This window comes from Asterias amurensis, chromosome 2 (assembly GCF_032118995.1).
Source record: "Asterias amurensis chromosome 2, ASM3211899v1".
Lineage (NCBI taxonomy): Eukaryota > Metazoa > Echinodermata > Asteroidea > Forcipulatida > Asteriidae > Asterias > Asterias amurensis.
This window is the reverse complement of record NC_092649.1, coordinates 1,740,642-1,759,806: the sequence shown is the minus strand read 5'-3', so window position 1 is coordinate 1,759,806 and position 19,165 is coordinate 1,740,642. Positions and strand designations below refer to the sequence as shown.

The 19,165-nt window shown below is 39.6% G+C and overlaps 1 protein-coding gene across 2 annotated transcripts in view; it reads left to right on the top strand.

The window, feature by feature from the left end:
* Window positions 1-19,054, top strand: part of LOC139949733 (cyclin-dependent kinase 20-like) — a 32,703-nt gene extending 13,649 nt beyond the window's left edge. Inside the window, exons 1-11 of one of the 2 annotated variants that reach the window (XM_071948251.1) lie at window positions 2,863-2,974; window positions 4,371-4,486; window positions 6,076-6,149; window positions 7,910-7,949; window positions 8,857-9,045; window positions 10,342-10,463; window positions 11,342-11,404; window positions 11,847-11,970; window positions 14,627-14,719; window positions 15,334-15,396; window positions 17,367-19,054. In XM_071948251.1, the coding sequence (XP_071804352.1) occupies window positions 4,412-4,486; window positions 6,076-6,149; window positions 7,910-7,949; window positions 8,857-9,045; window positions 10,342-10,463; window positions 11,342-11,404; window positions 11,847-11,970; window positions 14,627-14,719; window positions 15,334-15,396; window positions 17,367-17,543 (1,020 nt within the window). In that variant the 5' untranslated portion in view covers window positions 2,863-2,974; window positions 4,371-4,411 and the 3' untranslated portion in view covers window positions 17,544-19,054. Of the gene's footprint in view, window positions 1-2,862; window positions 2,975-4,370; window positions 4,487-6,075; window positions 6,150-7,909; window positions 7,950-8,856; window positions 9,046-10,341; window positions 10,464-11,341; window positions 11,405-11,846; window positions 11,971-14,626; window positions 14,720-15,333; window positions 15,397-17,366 lie in introns of those variants that run through there. The other variant, XM_071948260.1, reaches the window with a different exon arrangement.
* Window positions 19,055-19,165: the final 111 nt, after the last annotated feature.

The following is a 19,165-nucleotide window of genomic DNA, read 5'->3' as shown; positions in this document are numbered from 1 at the left end:
GATTTATTTATAACTATTAAAGGAACACGTTGCCTTGGATCGGTCGAGTTGGTCTTTGAAAAGCGTTTATGACCGTTTTTTATAAAATGCATATGGGTAGAAAGATGTTGTAAAAGTAATATACAATGATCCACACAAACATGCCTCGAAATTGCGTGGTGTTCCTTTTACCTCGTCGACTAACACGTCCGCCATTTGAATGTGAACATCAGACCCGAATATCATCACAGATGAACGTAATCTTATTTGAATGTGAACAGCAGACTTTCTCTTCACAAGTTGAGCACACCTACATTGTTAGATTCCAACTGCACAACCAAAGGGACCTCCACATGTTGGATTGAGCTTACAAGTAGTGGTATTATACTGTAAACACCCTGCTTGCTTAGTAAATCTTTCCTCTGTAGTGAATGCTAACACTACACCGCATGTCTTGTGAGTGATTGTCCGCTACCTGCATGCTTTACAAGATGCAGACAATGAGAGAATATTCCTCGGGCTCTATTGAACATAACATGAATATGTATAGCATTTCGCAAAGACAACGGTCCGAGTAGGGTGGAGCCTTCAGTATCCAGTTTGTAATTGGGAATTGGCAAGATCTGGACGTGCTACGGTGCTCTTTGAACGTGTAAAACGAATGATCACTACCTCCCCAAAACGCACGACGTTTGCTCATTACCTGTGAGCAAACGTCGTGCGTGTGGGGGAGGTCCGTCGTTCGTCGTACCAGCCTGTGAGCAAAGCGTCGCCATACGTGAGGAGAGGTCGTACCAGCCTGTGAGGGTGTGAGCAAAGCGTCGCCGTGCGTGTGGGGAGGTCCGTCGTGTCGAGCCTGTGACCAAAGCGTCGCCGTGCGTGTGGGGAGATCCGTCGTACCTGTGAGTAAACGTCGTGCGTGAGGTCCGTCGTGCCTAGCCTGTGAGCAAAGCGTTGCCGTGCGTGATGAGAGGTCCGTCGTACCAGCCTGTGAGAGTGTGAGCAAGCGTCGCCGTGCGTTTGGAGAGGTTCGTCGTGCCTAGCCTGTGAGCAAAGCGTCGCCGTGTGTGTGGTGAGGTCCGTCGTAAGTGAATAAACGTCGTGCATGTGGGGACAGTCGTACCAGCCTGTGAGCAAAGTGTTGCCGTGCGTGTGGAGACGTCTGTCGTACCTGTGCATGTGGGGAGGTCCGTCGTACCTGTGAGCAAACCTCGTGCGTGTGGGGAGGTCCGTCGTCCGCCGAACCAGCCTGTGGGCAAGCGTCGCCGCGCGTGTGGAGACGTCTGTCGTACCTGTGAGAAGAGCGTCGCCGTGCATGTGGAGAGGTCCGTCGTACATGTGAGCAAACGTCGTGCGTGTGGAGACGTCCGTCATACCTAGCCTGTGAGCAAAGCGTTGCCGTGCGTGTGGAGACGTCTGTCGTACCTGTGCATGTGGGGAGGTCCGTCGTACCTGTGAGCAAACCTCGTGCGTGTGGGGAGGTCCGTCGTCCGCCGAACCAGCCTGTGGGCAAGCGTCGCCGCGCGTGTGGAGACGTCTGTCGTACCTGTGAGAAGAGCGTCGCCGTGCATGTGGAGAGGTCCGTCGTACATGTGAGCAAACGTCGTGCGTGTGGAGACGTCCGTCATACCTAGCCTGTGAGCAAAGCGTCGCCGCGCGTGTGGAGAGGTCCGTCGTACATGTGAGCAAACGTCGTGCGTGTGGAGACGTCCGTCGTATCTAGCCTGTGAGCAAAGCGTCGCCGCGCGTGTGGAGACGTCTGTCGTACCTCCTGTGGGCAAACGTCGCGCGCGTGGTAGAGGTCCGTCGTGCCCGTAGAGCCGTGCTCCTTTTTTGAAGGTTGTGGATTAAGTATGTGTTCCTAGAATGTGTGTAATGGTTTTAAAAATTGAGCAAATCTGTTGACTAGCTAGTCGGAAATTTACGTATTTGACCATTTCGCCCGGTACGATTCGAATTTGGATCATAACCCTCCGACTCCGCCGTAAGGACGAGGGTTACGTTATTGCAACTAGAGATGGGGGATCGTGTTCCTCAATAGGCATATCTCAGGGTGGGTTTTGATCTTTGACGTTTGTTGTTGCAGTTATCACCTGAAGTTGAGGAACAGAAAGATTTGGGTATCAAAGTTTGCAGTACCCTGTCCCCTACAAAGCACAACCAAGATATTGCGAAAAAGGATCGGCAGAGGATTGACATGTCCAGAAGATATGCTTTACCGGATTTGACGAGGAGAAATTCACCATCGTTTATAAGTCTTTCATCCAACCGGCTGGAGTCTGCTTCGCTTGCCTGGAGCCAAAATTATTATGAAATTGCAAGAGAAGGTGCAGAACAGTTGCCTACGCCTGTGCAACGATAAGACATTAAGCTTGAATCTTTGCAAGAAAGTCCAATTCCCTTTTGTTTGTTTGTGTACGTTTTCGTGTAAATAATGCCTTGTCTTTTGGGAAGAGGAAAACAAGTTTTTGCTTCTTTTTTCCCTACACATGTTAATGTCAAACTGTTGTCTATTCATTGTTCATTAACTGGATTGAGTTTTCCGTAAGTATACAAGTTGTTATAAGCTTTCTGAACGATGTTGCTACTTGATTGATGTTGACATGATATGAAATAAATGTATCTGAAATGTCAAATTTAATGAAAGTATTGTGTTTGTGAATGTTTCTAAGCTAATCATCGTAAAAACAATTAGGTTTCAATTGTGTGGAAATGATTCGAATATCCGATGTTGTATTTGTGCTTAGTTGTTTTGTTTGATTCTTATAGCTTTAGATAAGTAGAGGTACATTAGTTTTCAAGATTGTGCTGAAAGTGTTCAGGTGATGGACCAGTTAGCTCACCAGAACCAAAAGTACTGGTGATAGCGCCCTCTAGTGATATTGTTTACATTCACTGTATGTTGCCATCGTGCGCCTGTCACATTATTCGTGGTTTTTCAACATTCCTGGCTAAATGGCCTGCCGTGCATGCTGCTGTACTCTGCACTGAGTTGGTAAGAAATCTTATTATATAAAATAATGTTTACTATTCGAAGTACTCTGTCGTTGTTACATGTGCAAATTTGTGACTCTTGATTGACAACGTTTGGCCAGACCATGGCCAGACAGACACTTGCCTTTCATATTCTGCATGATGGGCAATGCAAATGCTGGGCGAGAGTGAGTTGTTATGTTTACGCCATCTCGGCATCTCGACACTTTCAAGTAAGTGCATGTGTGTTGGTCAACTCGACTGTTAATGTTAGTGTTACTCTAGTCTAATCTCATTGCATTTACGGTTTATATCAAGTAATGAAGGTACAAGTATTAACACCTACTCCCAAAACTATGAGGGTTTTTTGCCACTAATCTTCTCCTGAGAGTCTAGCCCCACTTGTGTTGTGTGGCCAAGGATAGCTGAATCCTTACGTTCACACGAGTTCACACAATTTCCTCCCCATGCAGCTAAGAAAAAATCAATTCTGGCGCCTTATCTATGAGCCACTTGGCAGTATAAACCGGCAGAATGTGTTCACCTTACTAACTCTTAGCTTGCTTTGTGTGTATTGAAAAGTGAAACAAATCAAATTTTAAAAAGAAATTTTTAACGATAACTTTGCTACCATTCGCCGACTCTAATTTTATCGTTTCGTACACGGCACAGCCATCTTGGAATATGCGAAACAATATGACGTCATCGGGCTGCCGAGTTGTGAGGGCGCGAATACAAATCAACGGTTGTTTTATGTGAATTAAGCTTGTGTACTTTTTACGCACACATCCTACGTAGTTCACGAACAAGTACACCCGTAAGCTTAATTGTTTACATAAAACAGCCGCTGATTTGTATTCGAGTCTTTGAAACGACACCAATCATTTTTTTTTCGTGGTGAAGGGCACCCTATCCTATGATGAAATTGCAAATTTGTACTGGAGCATTTCAAGGGCACCAAGGCAATGACTACGGGACACGGAGGCAATCGCCTTCTTGACTCTGTGAAGTATCAGGCCTTGTCTTGGCCTAAAGTTCCCATTGTCTAAGATTTTCCAATGGAAGTGCCCTTTGTAAAATGAAAGTGTCCTTGTCTTTTCAATATTTTAAAGATGAAACTCCAGCTGTCGATTTCATCAAACTCTTCCTAACTTATGATTAATCTTAGGACTTAGGACTAGTCCCAGCCCAGCCCTGCACTGTAGCATGTACACACTAAGATTAGTCCTAAGTTAGGAAGAGTTACTGGTCCCAACTCGAGACGGGATTAATCCTAAGCGCTTTGTGAAATCGACGGCAGGCCTGAGAATACATACATTACAGGATTAAAACAATCGAATGGTTCCAAAAACCAAGTGTAACCTTCCCTTCAACCCATCTTTTGCTCGTTTCTTTTTCCCTTATTGTTTTCCTTCCAGGTTGTTGATTCTTTAATACAGATGACCAACGTTTAGTTATAATGGAACAGTATACCATCTTGGGAAGGATTGGAGAGGGCGCTCATGGAATTGTCTTCAAAGCTAGGCACATTGAGGTACAAATGTGAACTGTTTATTTCCTTTTTTGTGAGGACTCATTCAACCACGTGTGAAACTTATTTGTGTTAGTTTCCTTTTAGAGTTGGGTTTGTCCTTGAATAATTTCTCATTGAGAAAGTTTACAATTTCCTAATAAGGTTGCCCTTTACCAAGGAGGAAATGCCTTGGTGCCCTTACCCTTTAAAAGCAGTTGTCTATAAAGATTTTGACATCTTCTGCCTGCTAAACTATTTATCCAATTTACCTGACATCATAATCACAATAATCTTGGATGTGCCATATTGGTGGACAAAGTCACTGCATTATTCAGTGAAGTGTGCTTTTAGGTGACACGGCCTTCACACGTAAACCTATAGACTGTGCAAGTCTCGCGCGGATTTGAACTTCCGGGACCATTGTGGTCCCAACCTAATGGAGATTTACGTTGGGGAGATTTTGTTTCGTCCATTACTTTAGTTTCATGTAGTTTATGACCATAAAAATGACATATGTTGTTAAAAATGTAATACTAATTAACATCATACATAAAAGTAAAAATAAAGTCAACATAATAACGATGAAAAACCGATATTTAAACTTGACCTCAGGTCAGGTTACTTGGTAAAAATTAAGAATTTGTGCCCATCTCCGATCACGAAACTTACGCAGACGCTTGTTTTGGCCGCGCCGGGTGGAAAGCCTTTTCATTGGTCGCTTAGGCGTCGGCTTCCTCTTTAAAATGCGTCGCGCGTTTATCTAACGCCATTGCGACCATCGTGCGTCCGCGTATAAACCAGCTTTGAGTAGTTTCACATTCGGGCGTAGATTTACAAAAGGGGTTTCAAAACATTTCAGATCAAACAAACATCCTTGTCCCAGAGTTTTACTTTTGTCTGTACATAGACTTTAACCGATAATTGTGTACTTGGTAAAAAAAGCTAAACTAATTTAAACAAGCTCTTATGAATATTTTTGTTGTTCAGATTCGGCATTAAGAAAAAATTAAAGCAAAGATTTGATTCATAAAAAAATTAAGTTCTTCAGTTGTCGTGTTTTCTCGCTCCGGTGCGCGCGAGACTTGCACAGTCTATTGACCACCAAAATGGTGAGCCTGCCACAGTCACCTTGTTAGGCGTAAGTGCATGGGGTCAATACCAAAACTGGTGAACCCACAAGCTGTATGACTAAGGCCTATTTTTGTGTAATCTTTGGAAACGAAACAAATTTTCATTGATATGATAGTTGTATGATAATTTTGCTTACCATTTCAGGGTTTGATATTCCGTATTAGATTTTTTTATTTATTTATTTTTTTTTTTGTTTTTGGCGATGACATAAACCCTTTATACTTGCTGTGAATGAAGATTTTTGTAGTATAATTTACCTGTTTAATTTTCATTTTCATTAGTCTTAAAGTTTTTAGACAAAAAGTGAGAGTAATTGAGCAAAGTTTCCAGAAAAGTCGCATTCATACGTTCATAATTATAGTTTCCTGAGGTGAAAATTATTTTTGTGACATTGTTTTACTGATCTTTTCTGGGGTACTTGCTATTCAAATCCACTCTACTATTTTGCTAACCCTGATTATATTATGTTTTTATCTCAGAGTGGTGAAATATGCGCACTGAAGAAAGTTCCCCTGCGCAGGTTGGATGATGGAATACCAAATACAGCTCTAAGGTAAATTTGCACATGTTTCATAGAGCAGTCATTAAAGACACTGGACGCTATTGGTTATTGTTGAAGACCAGCCTTCACAGTTGGTGTATCTCAACATAAAGCATTAAATAACAAACCTGTGAAATTTTGAGCTCAATCGGTCATCGAAGTTGCGAGAAAATAATGAAAGAAAAAAACACCCTTTCCACCGAATTTGAGTGCTTTCAGATGCTTGATTTTGAGAACTCAAATTCTAAATCTGAGGTTTTGAAATCAAATTCGTGGAAAATTACTTCTTTCTTGACAACTACATTACTTCAGAAGGATCCGTTTCTCACAATGTTGTATATACTATCAACCTCTCCCCATTTCTCGTTATCAAGACGCACATGACGCTCGCAGTTTGTACACTCATCAGCAGATTGTGCATTCACATTTGCTGCATTTTTTTGTTCGATGACACATAAAAAAGAACAAACGCAATGTCATGCAAATAGCCGTACAATTGCCGTACAAAATTTCAAGCTTTTGTATTGGTTTGTACATAAACATGGATGCGCCCACACGGCTTCAAAACCTTAGTGCGTGTATAACGGGGTGTTAGCGCTCTAGTCAATATATATAGCTCTATGGGTTAAACTCACTGTAGTCTGCCTATTATTCACAAAGAGTTGTACATGTGTCATAATAATGTGAACATTAATGTGTATGCGTTAACTTAAAGGAACATTACAGAATTGGTTTTGCTAACAAAAAAGTTACTGGCAGTGTATGCGCTTTATGTAATCCACCATATACATAAACAGACAAACCTGTAGAAGTTTGAGATCGATCAGCCATGTTGGTCATGAGAGAATAGTGATAGTGAAAAAAGAGAATTTTGCATTGCACAAATGCCAAAACAAATATAGAATGCTCACTGAGCGATAAACTCCAAGCATTAAAATTAGATTATTTATTTCTCATCAAAACTAATACAAAACTTCAGACAGAAAATTTTCAAGGGATATTTTCTACTGTCATCATCAATAGACCGTGTAAGTATTATGTAAATCTGTGATCTTCAGGATTGTTTTTCTCTTACCAATTCTGTTCCTTGAAAGAGTAGGCCTATACTAAAAAAATAACTTAAACTTTCAATGTTTTTGGCTACTAATTTATTGCTCTCAATAACAATAAGGCCTATGGCAGTGTTGCGGCAAGCTAAAAGAGATCTTGAAGACCTCTCATTACATATAGAGCTATCAGGAACATCAAGCTCAAAACAGTTTTGCTTCTTATACAAAAATATGGCAATTGGCCAATACACATAATGTATGTACAGCCTTTTTAGTTAGATTTTTTCTTAGTTTTACTTCAGATGAAAACTGTCCAGCCAACTTTATTTATTTCTCATCAAATATGACATTTCAGATAGAAATATTTAAAGTAGGGATGTTTTTTCTATCATCATCATCATAGTGTTATGTAAATCTGTGATCTTAGACGATTTGTGTGCTTATGAATTCTGTATTGTTCCTTTAAATATGACACTAAACTGCTTGGGCGTGACATGCCATATTAAAGTCAGTTTAAAATTAAGATGCACTTTTGAAATGTTGAGGTTTTTTTTTTATAGGAAGCTTAGCTGACTATATAATAGAGAGAGAATGCACTTTGAGGTATTCATTTTAGAAGGGCTCTACTTTTGCTGCTAAGCTCAACCTTTGCTGCTAAGCTCTATTGCCTTACAGATTGTATTGATTGTGTAATTGTGTTATTATTTTTATGTTAATTTGCAGGGAAATAAAAGCACTGCAGGAGATTGAGGACAATCAGTATGTAAGTATTTTTGAACATATTATTTAGCGGACCGACTCCACTAGGGTCAAAAACATCTTGCCCCAATTTCACGATAATGGTTCAACCTTTCTCCTGAATACGTGCAGAGGATACTGATCAAAATGTTGAGTCGTTAACCATCGGTTCTTTTCAGAGCCAACACAACTTGAAGGAGATTTTCACACGGTGCTACTGCAAACCTCTCTTAGGCCATTGTCACACGAGGCAACTTTTGCAGGCAACTTGGAGGCAACCAACTGCATTGCATTCTACGTAGCACATGATATTTTTTTCGAACAATGTTTTACGATCACCGAGAATAATATGTGAACATTCAAATGTGAATGGCTTTTTTTCTTTGAGATCGCATGGAACTGGTTGCCTGTAAATTGCCTTGGGTGACATGGCCCTTAGTTGACTGTCCTTTATGTATGACATTTCTTTCTTTGTACGACCATTGGCATAGTCGTGACTAATGAATCATTAGTTGATTTGAGACTACCATTTTTCAACTACTCTGTTAAACGTGCTGCCTCGACTACCACAAAAAATAATCGCAACTACTCCAAAAATAGTCGTGACTACCTGTTAGGTAAACCAATTGTTATAAACCAACTCTTATCATAGTTTACTTACAAAACACAATCAGACATCAGTGACACAATCCTTTCAGCTTGACTGTTACTAAATAGCGTTTGCGGCACACATTGCCACAGTGCATTTTGAGAATTTTAACATGAACCGCAAGCGCCGAAGTCACGACGTCACGTGGGAGTGTTTAAAAGGATTATATAACAACAGCCAGAAGTGTTTAAAATGATCAAGAACCAGGCCTCGGCGGGTTTAAACCACTAGCTTCAAACCTCTACACCACATATTGATTCCCTTAATCATACTAATCCTGCAGGTAGTGAAGCTGAGAGAGGTGTTCCCACACGGTACTGGGTTTGTCTTGGTGTTTGAGTTCATGTTGTCCGACCTGCTGGAGGTGGTCAGGAACTCTGAGGAGCCCCTGACTGAAGCCCAGATCAAGAGCTACATGATGATGCTGCTAAAGGGTATCGCTTACTGCCATGAGAACTCCATCATGCACAGGGTGGGTATGTCCACTAGTCCAGGGCCCAATTTCCTAAAGCTGTTTGGCAGAACATTCTGCTCAGCAAATTCCTTTGCTAAGCAAGAGATAAGTGGTATACAGCAATGGCAAATGTACAGTATTTTGTACGGTAGCTTGGAGTGGGGTAACTTGCAGCACCAGCTGTATACTCCCTAGGGGGCTGAGATGGTTTATATATTTAAGGAATGATTTAAGGCCCAGTGACCAAGGATAATAATGTTTGAAGCGCTTTGAGACGCCCTTCAGGCTGTGGTAAAGCGCTATATAAAATTGACAATTGTTGTTATTTTAGCTGGTAACCTATTTTGGCTAAGCGAGAGTTTTCTGGGCTTTGCATACTTTTGTGCATGCAAGCTTAATTTAGTGAAGTTGGACCCAGAGCACAACCTCTTTTTTTACGGAGGGATATTTCGCTGGGGTCATTCAAGTCTTAATTACAGACTCGGTTGTTATGGAAGGTATTCATATCTTGTATCACATTTTGCATTTGGTTACTTTTGTGTGCATGTAGCCAGCTTTTAATCGTACTGTGTTCTTGACAGTGTTCTGTTCCCCATTGATTGGGGTCAGGGTGTTGAGTTTTAAAAAAAATGTTGTGTAGTTTTCTGTGCATCAATATGTAGTTGGTACATTTTTGTATCTGTAGGCTTTGTTGACAAGTATGTATTTTGATGTAATTTTGTTATTTACGCCTTCAGACATCCTGGGAGGATGGAGGCGCACCAGAAATGTGTACAACAAAAATTATAATTTTTACTAAACCAGCTTTGGAGGACAGGACAGCGCGCAACACGCTCGGCAAACTTATAAAACTGGCCTTCAAGGTTCTGTACTTCGTGCAAGGTGACAGTGGTCATGTCAACGGGTAGTGAGACACACTAGTGGATTTAGCCCTCTATAGGACTCATCCTCTGTGCTGTAAACAGATACAGAGTCCTAAATATTAAGGCCCATTTCTGGGGCGAAAAATATTCAAAGCTTCATAACTCAAATCTTACCTGCAAGAAGCCACTAATTTTAGCAGATTCACGTTCCATGGCGGCATACATTTGTCTGCGGTGGGTTAATTGTCATAATGAAGCTCCGAAAAATAATAAATTCCCATTTTGATCATAATCTCACAGTTGTCTGCTGTGCGTTTGTGTACATTCAGGAATAGCTGTTAGAAATAGCTGCTAAGTTTGTCTCATTTCTGCTAAGTTTCATCAAAGTCAAAGTCAATATAAACCCAGTAATGACGGCATAATGATGGTCACTTTTCTGATTTGTCTATAGGACCTGAAGCCAGCCAATCTTCTGATCAGCGAGACGGGACATCTGAAGATTGCTGACTTCGGTTTGGCAAGAGTTTTCAGCAATGAAGAGGGGAGACAATACAGCCATCAGGTTGCAACAAGGTATGACAAGAGGATCAAATCAAAGAAGAAACAATGACCAGCCCATTTTTAAAAGTAATTTGTATTAATTACATTGTTATAATTGCTTAAAATTACTAGGACATATCAAAGGGGCACCAAGGCATTGACATGTAGGGGCATGGAGGTAATTACCTCTGTTGCCTTGAAAAATGCGAGATAATAAGGAAAGAAAAAAATACCCTTGTCTGAAAAAGTTGTCTGCTTTTAGATGGTTGATTTTGAGACCCCAAATTCTAAATCTGAGGTCTCGAAATCGAATTTGATGAAAATTACTTCTTTCTTGAAACTCTGTCACTTCAGAGGGAGTCGTTTCTCACAATGTTTTATATTATCAACCTCTCCCCAATACTCGTTACCAAATGAGGTTTTATGCTAATAATTATTTCTACGATTTACCAATAGTGTCCACTGCCTTTAATAGCAGCCTATTGAAACCTGCCTGCAGATGTCAATCAATCATTGCAGGATGTTGTGTGGCTGAGCCGATAAGAGCACCGAACTCAAGCTCTGGTGCTTCTGTTTAGCAGAGTGTGGGTTTGAGTCCCGGTCGTGACACTTGTGTCCGTGAGCAAGACCCTGAATTATAATTGCTTCTCTCCACCCAGGGTTAAATAGGTACCTGTGAGGGCAGAGATGGTTCATGTGATTGATTTAGTGGAGTAGAACAAATGTGTTGCACAGGCTGTACATGTATATACTCCCTTGTGAGCTGATCTGGTTTATAGAATGAATTAAGGCCAAGTGACCAGGGGTACTAATATAAGGCGCTTTGAGACACCCTTCGGGTGTGAAAAGCGTTATATAAAAACGGGTTATTATTATTTTATTATTCTGCAATTATTCTTGACTCTTGATAGGTGGTACCGAGCCCCAGAGCTTTTGTACGGAGCGAGGAAGTACGACGAGGGAGTCGATCTCTGGTGAGCTCCTTTCCCTTTTTGTAAGGGCGATGTAATTTCACTGTAAGGCTATCTGATGTCGCACAAACTGGCTCCAGTGAAGAGTACCTGGGTTCAGTTTCATAGAGCTGCTTAATCAGCACTTGTTAGCATGAATGCTTACCAATAAGCAGTGCGATTAAATTGGCCCAGAGCCTAGGGTTGATTTTGTGATTGATTGACTGTTGGTTTGATCCATCCCCTTTTGTGACTTTTTTGAAAACTGCCTACATGTACCTTTTGTTTCTAACAGAAAGCTCATACTGCTTTATTTTCTTAATGCCTGTAATCTCAGCCATTTTGTTGTTATTGAGTGTTGGCTCGATTCACGTTCATGCCTTTCGGGCTTCATGCCTTTCGGGCTACCATTGTGTCTAGCACAACGCTCACACTCCTTTACTTTCCTGTATGGCTGTCATTTCAGGGCGGTAGGTTGCATCTTCGGTGAACTCCTGAACAATTCTCCGCTGTTTCCTGGTGAGAATGACATCGAGCAGCTGTGCTGCGTACTAAGAGTCTTAGGTACCCCTACTGAGAAGACTTGGCCTGTAAGTATAGACCCAAGCAACCTCCAGGACTCAAATTTTACATTGAATCACTGGCCCGAGGCCAGTTAATTCCATGTGAGGCCAGTACATTCAATTAAATTCATTTATTCAATTAAAAAATGGTTTGTTAAAACATGTATCACAGATAAAAACTGAATTGCATATGCAAACATCTGGTAAACTTAAGACAGGACAAGTCTCAGACATGCCAACTAGTACGTTTTTCCCGTTTTTCGTACGGGTTTTTGTAAAAAATACGGGTGTACGGGTTTTGCAAAAAAAATACGGTTTGAGCAATTTTATCCCAGTTGGCCGTCGTGCCCTTTTTTAACTCAAGTTCAATATTTTTTTATTGACACAAATAAGTTTCGGCCGACTACTTACGGCCGATAAGGATTATCCAGTGAACTCTATTATTCCACGGGGGTATTCCTTATTCAACTTTCACCACACATCGAGCGAGCGCAACGGAGATTCCCTCGCATCCATCATTGCACGCACGCTAGTAGCACAAACCTGCATTGCATACTACACGCCAGTTTATCTGACGTCCCGATTTCACAGGGAACCAGTCTAACACAATTCATTGAACAACAGAGGGCGCTGTTGTCAAATACCCTTATATGGTATCGGTCGTTTTGTGAACAGACGAATCGAGTTTGTAAAAGAATTTGTTGCCAAAATAAAGACACAAAAGATATAGAGCGCCTGAAGCGAGATTTTTATAAGATAAATTTAAGAACTATGCCCCCAAATACAATAAACGAAACTTTTTGGGATGATTTGTTTTTTTTTGTCTTCTTCATTGAAATTAAATTGGTTTTGTTTTGTACTTGTCTTCTTTTGACAAGGAAAATTATATTAAATTAATTGACAAGGGTTTCTATATGAAATAGGATATGATTAATCAATGTCTTTAAGATATGATTTATCAATATCTTTTTTTTTTCATACAAAACCTGTTCCATTGGCTCAACCACCCGTAGGGAAACCTCTGCCCAATTTTTTAATTTTTTTTGTTATTATTATTATTATTTTTTTTTTTTTTTCTTTTTTTTTTTTCAAGTTTTAATTAACTGGTTTAATTAGGCTGTTTGATAACTTAATGGCCTTCACACCTTCTCTATTTTGCCTGTCTCGGGGCTTAAAACTACGTTTACGCATGTTTAAAAAAAAACATACAGGTTTTTGATGCAAAATACAGGTTTTGGGGTTTCAGAATACAGTTTTGTGATCCCAGAGGTTGGCATGTCTGAAGTCTGGTGATCTTGGTTTTTTCAATTCAGCATCTTTGTCTCAAAAATATTACATTCAAATGTTGAGTGTGAGACTCATAAATATCTTTCAATTCTGCAGAGTATCGTCCATTAAACAGAAGAGATCAATCTTCTTTTAGAAGTTTGTTCAAATGAACCAGTTGTAATTTCTTCGGGCAGTGTGTCCAGCCCGTCTCCATTTAGCTTGTTTTGTTGTCCTTATGATGTCTCTTTAATACGCCAGTTTTCTTTTGTATCTCTGTGCATTTAATCCTGTCTCCTGCTAGATTATAACCCCCCAGTATTGCTTTCAACATGTGGTACATTTTAATTTGGCCTGTGGTCAATCCAGTCTAGGTACACACTCATGGTTACCCGCAAAAAGATGCATCAAGTGAAAGAGCAACTTGACCACTCTTACATCCAGTTTGGACAGGTGCGCCAGAGTTGCACCGAACCAAATAGATTACGAACGACTCTAGGCAACCCAAATAAATTTTGGTTTCAGACAGGCAAACTTAACATAACATTTACATTGGCTCGGCTCATGACAAGTTCAACGTCTGAAACCAAGGCGATCCAGAGTCGTTCCGGACGACTGCAACAGTCGATCTTTCCACTTTTAGTGCGACCAGTCGCTCCTAACGGTTTCAGACGTCTAAATTTTAAAGTACTTAACTCATAATTTGGTTTGGCGCAACTCTAGAGCGCCTGTCTGAAACGGGTGTTATATTCCTCTTTGATCTTGTGACATGTCTGAATCTATCAGTCTAGTCTAGACTGTTTTTAGTTGTGTTAAAATTCCTGCATTGTCAGGGTAAAATTTTTTTAGCCAATGATGCTTCGTTTTGTGAATCGTGAATTTTATAATTTAACTGATTCGTAACCAATTTTATTGTGTATTTTATCGTTGTATATGGGATAATTATTTTGATTACAATGTTTTTAATGTGTTTTTAATGTAATTTAATATATCGTTGTATTAATTGATTACCAGTATCTGTAATAATTATGTAAAAATGCATTGAGATTAATTGTTGATGTAATGTGCTATAAAAGACTTAAATATTATTACTAGTATTATTATCATTATTTTTTTCTATTATAATATTTTATTATTATTAATTTTAGTAATGAATGTTACTTATTATAAAAAAGTGGCCAGACTGATATTGTGCTATACAAGCCAGGGTTGGTTGGGTATTAGACAAAATGAATGCCTTCTTTTAATGGTTTAAATCTGTATTCTGATGAAAAACTTCAGAGCTACAGTTTGTTGCTTTTCACCGTTCATCCTTTTCTTTTTAAATGTTCTATGGTTACTTGGTATTTTATGAGTTTTGTTTTTTTCGATGTGTCAGCTTCTGACTCATAAAATGCTTTTGTTCTTATCGTTACAGGGAATGGAGGAGTTACCAGACTACAACAAGATCACATTTCCAGAGAATCCTCCCATACCATTTGAAGAAGTGGTACCAGACGCATCACCAGAGGTAGAAAACCCTTTAAAGGGCTTGGTTACTTTTCGTACAATACAAAACACAAAGTCCACAGTTTTACATTAAACTTACAAGATTTGAGGATAATGATTATAGAAAGCCTCACTTAAAATATTACTTGATGAGGTGCTGTAGTTTAGAGAAGTGAGTAAAAAAATGTAATTTTTGAGAAAGAAGTAATTTTTCACAAACTTGATTTTGAGACCTCAAGTTTAGAATTTGAGGTCTCGAAATCAAGCATCTAAAAACACATAACTTCCTGTGATAGGGTGTTTTTTTCTTTAATAGTTATCTCGCAACTCCGACAACCTATCAAGCTCAAATTTTCACAGGTTTGTTATTTTATGCATATTGAGACACACCAAGTGAGAAGACTGGTCTTTGACAATTACCAATAGTGTCCAGAGTCTTTAAAGCTCACCTGTTCCAGCAGGCTTACTAACCTTTCAAGTGTTCCTCAGTGCCTTCGAACAAACTTTTGATTTTAGCTCTACAAATGACCTTTGATTGATTGATTGATTGATTGATTGATTGATTGATTGATTGATTGATTGATTGACATGCCACTGAACAATAGAAAATAACAGCATTGTTCTTTTGTTTTCCAGGCACTGGACCTCCTGAAGAAGTTTCTTGTTTACCCCTCAAAGCAGAGAATATCGGCAGCGGAGGTGAGTTGGAAAAATTATCACTTTGTGTAGTTGTTGTTTTCAATGTAAACTTCATAGAATTGTGGCTGGTAATCAGTTTCTGCTAAGCAATATTGTTCTGTGTGTAGCAAGTTGTTTTTGCTTACAAGCTATATGAAGTCGGGGCCTGGGTCCAATTTCATAGAGCTGCTTATTCACAAAATTTTGCTTAAGCGAAAAAATCCTTGCTTAGTAAAATCAGATTACCGGCCTAGACTCCACTCAACTGTAAATGCTAAGTAAACAACAGCTAAATACCAGTCACCAGCAATGTACATGGCATGAAAATTTGGCCAGTAACATGTGTAAAATAAGCAAGCTATTTTCATGCAGCTCTATGAAGATGGCCCCTGGGCTCAATGTTTTAAGGCTGTTTAGCAGAAATACTGCTTGACAAATTTCTCTGCTAAGCACAAAATAAGTGCTGCTGTGAACTTTTTAGAATTTTGGCTGGTAATCCAGTTTCTGCTAAGCATGTTGTTCTGAGTTTGTTGTGCTTACAGGCTTTATGAAATTGGGCACTGGTGGCAAAATTATTTTGTGTAGAGCTACTTTTCATGCTTAAAGGCAGTGGACACTATTGGTAACTGTCAAAGACTAGTCATCACAGTTTGTGTATCTCAACATATGCATAAACTAACAAACCTGTGACAATTTTAGCTCAATTGGTCATCGAACTTGCGAGATAATAATGAACGGAAATTAAAAAAAACCTTCTCACACGAAGTTGTGTGCGCTTAGATGGTTGATTGCGAGACCTCAAGTTCTAAATCTGAGGTCTTGAAATCAAATTCGTGGAAAATTACTTCTTTCTCGAAAACTATGGCACAAACAGAGGGAGTCATTTTTCACCATGTTTTATACCATCAACCTCTCTCCCCATTACTCTTCACCAAGAAAGGTTTCATGCTAATAATTATTTTGAGTAACTACCAATAGACTAGTGTCCACTGCCTTTAAAGCCACTAGACACGTTTGGTAATTGTCAAAGACCAGTCTTCTAACTTGGTGTATCTCAACATATGCATAAAATATAAACCTGTGAACATTTGGGCTCAATTTGTCATCGAAATTGCAAGAGAAAAAACACCCTAGTTACATACTATGTTTGATTTCTTCAGATGCATAATAAAAAGGCTTCAGCTGAAAATGTTTTATTATTTGAGTGAAAAATTACCTCTTTCTCAAAAACTATGTTACTTCAGAGGGAGCCGCTAAACTATCAACAGCACAATAATTTTGATTAATTACCGATAATGTCCAGTGCCTTATTCATTGATGCCTATATTTATGAATATTTTCCTTCATCCAGGTAACTATTACTAACTAATATTGAATTCCTTTTGTGCAATATAGGAATTTATTTATTGTAAACTTGTAACCAAAGCATCGGTTCAAACAGACAGCATTGTGTAGGTCTATTGTGCAATGTGTCTTGTTAGAATTATACAAATACTACATAATGTATCCATGAAGCAAACAATATGTATTGACAGTCTCACGTTTTCGACCCTAGCAGAAGAATAATGACAACTTAGATGAGTGTAGAAAATCATACAGGCCAAAATTAAAAAGTGTTTCTACATTTCGTATGCGCGAGTGATTTTAATAGAAACTTACCATTTTAAGTTTGTGCTAACAGTTTAATTATTTGTAGTATCACTGATAATGTCCAGTGCCTTTCAGTTAATTCATTGATGCATGTATATTTATGAATATTTTCCATCATCCAGGGAACTAGAATATTGAAATAGAAATATTATAATATACTAATTATAGGAATTTATTTAAATGAAACCTACAGCATCTGGTCAAACAGACAGCATTGTGTAGGCTTATTGTGCAATGTGTTCTGTTGTTGGAACCAAAACAAATACTATCATGTTTTGGTTTTGACACATGGTTCACTCAGCTTTTCTGATTCCTTTTTTTTCTTCTTCTTTTTGCCTTAGGCCCTCCTTCATCCGTATTTCTTCACAGAGCCACTGCTAGCTCATCACTCAGAATTGCCGATCCCCAAGCATGGCAAGAAAGTACGACACCGCGGTCAACACCCCAGGGAGTATGATATTGATGTTCCCCTGGAGCAGTCCTTGGTGGACCCAGACCTCATCGCTCCGTTTGTCTGAATCAATGCCCTCTTTTCCTGACTGTCTGTCCGTCTATAGGCTGGGGAACAAAAGCTGTTTTAGGACGTCTTGGCTGAGCGAATAAGAGCACCAAACTCTCCCAAAGGAGTATGATATTGATGGTCCCCTGGAGCAGTCCTTGGTGGACCCAGACCTCATCACTCCATTTGTCTGAATCAATGTCCTCTCTCTTGTCCTGTCTGTCTGTCCATCTATAGGCTGGGGAACAAAAGCTGTTGTTGGGTGTTGTGGCCGAGTGGATAAGAAGCATCGAACTCAAGCTCTGGTGCTTCTGTTCACCGGAGTGTGGGTTTGAATTCAGGTCGTGATACTTGGTCCCTGAGCAAGACACTTAACTATAATTGCTTCTCTCGAAGGGTAAATGGGTACCTGTGAGGGCAGAGATGGTTATTGTGAATGGTTTAGCCGGGTAGCGCATAAAAATGTTGCACAGGCTGTATACTCCCCAGGGAGCTGAGATGGTTTAGGGAATGATTTAAGGCCCAGTGACCAGGGTTAATGATGTTGGAAGTGCTTTGAGACAAAAGCGCGATATAAAAACTGGCTAATGTTATAATTATTCACACCCTGGACCGAGATGCTGCCATTTGTTTAAAGGAACACGTTGCCTTGGATCGAACGAGTTGGACTATAAAAAGCATTTGTAACCGTTTTTTACAAAATGCATATGGTTGGAAAGACGTTTTAAAAGTAGAATACAATGATCCACACACATTTGCCTCGAAATTGTGTGGTTTTCCTTTTACTGAGAGAACTAACACGATCTGGGGCCAATTTCATAGAGCTGCTTAAGCAAAATATTTGCTTAAGCACGAAAATAGCTCGCTTATTTTACACATGTTACTAGCCAAAATTTCCTGCCATGTACATTGCTTTTGACTAGTATTAAGCTGTTGTTTATTTAGAATTGCAATTGAGTGGAGTCTTGGCCGGTAATCTGACTTTACTAAGCAATGAATTTTTTGCTTAAGCAAAAATTTTTGCTTAAGCAGCTCTATGAAATTGGGCCCAGCCATTTAGGGGAGTCAAAAATCCATAAATGGCCGACTGTGTTAGTCAACGGAGTAAAAGGAAAACCATGCATTTTGTGTGGTCCATTGTATTCTACTTTTACAACACCTTTCTAACCAGATGCATTTAATTAAAAAAACCGTTACAATGCTTTTCAAAGACCAACTCGACTGATCCAAGGCAACATGTTCCTTAAAAGTTCTCTTTAAACGTAGGAATAATTTATTGGCAACTTCCCTTAAAACTGAAATGTAAACATGTTATTTCTGTCAATCAACTTGGTTCTTAAAGTCACTGGTTCCTGTAATCACTTAACTTTACTGATCGTGGATTGGCAGGAAGTTGTTCTAAAACTGACCGCAAATAAATCGTCGCCATATTTTCCCCAAAAGGTCCACAAATTGGTTAATACAGGAAGGGGCCTATACCGCAATTTTTGCATTTTGCTTTCACATAGAGCCATCAGCCCCCCCCCCCAAAGATAAATAAAATACATGTACAGAGAGGATTTTGTGAAATGTCTGGTGTTAGAATTGGGATCCACGTATTGCTTGATACTGGTTTCCTCTTTGTTCCAGCATAGAGCAAGG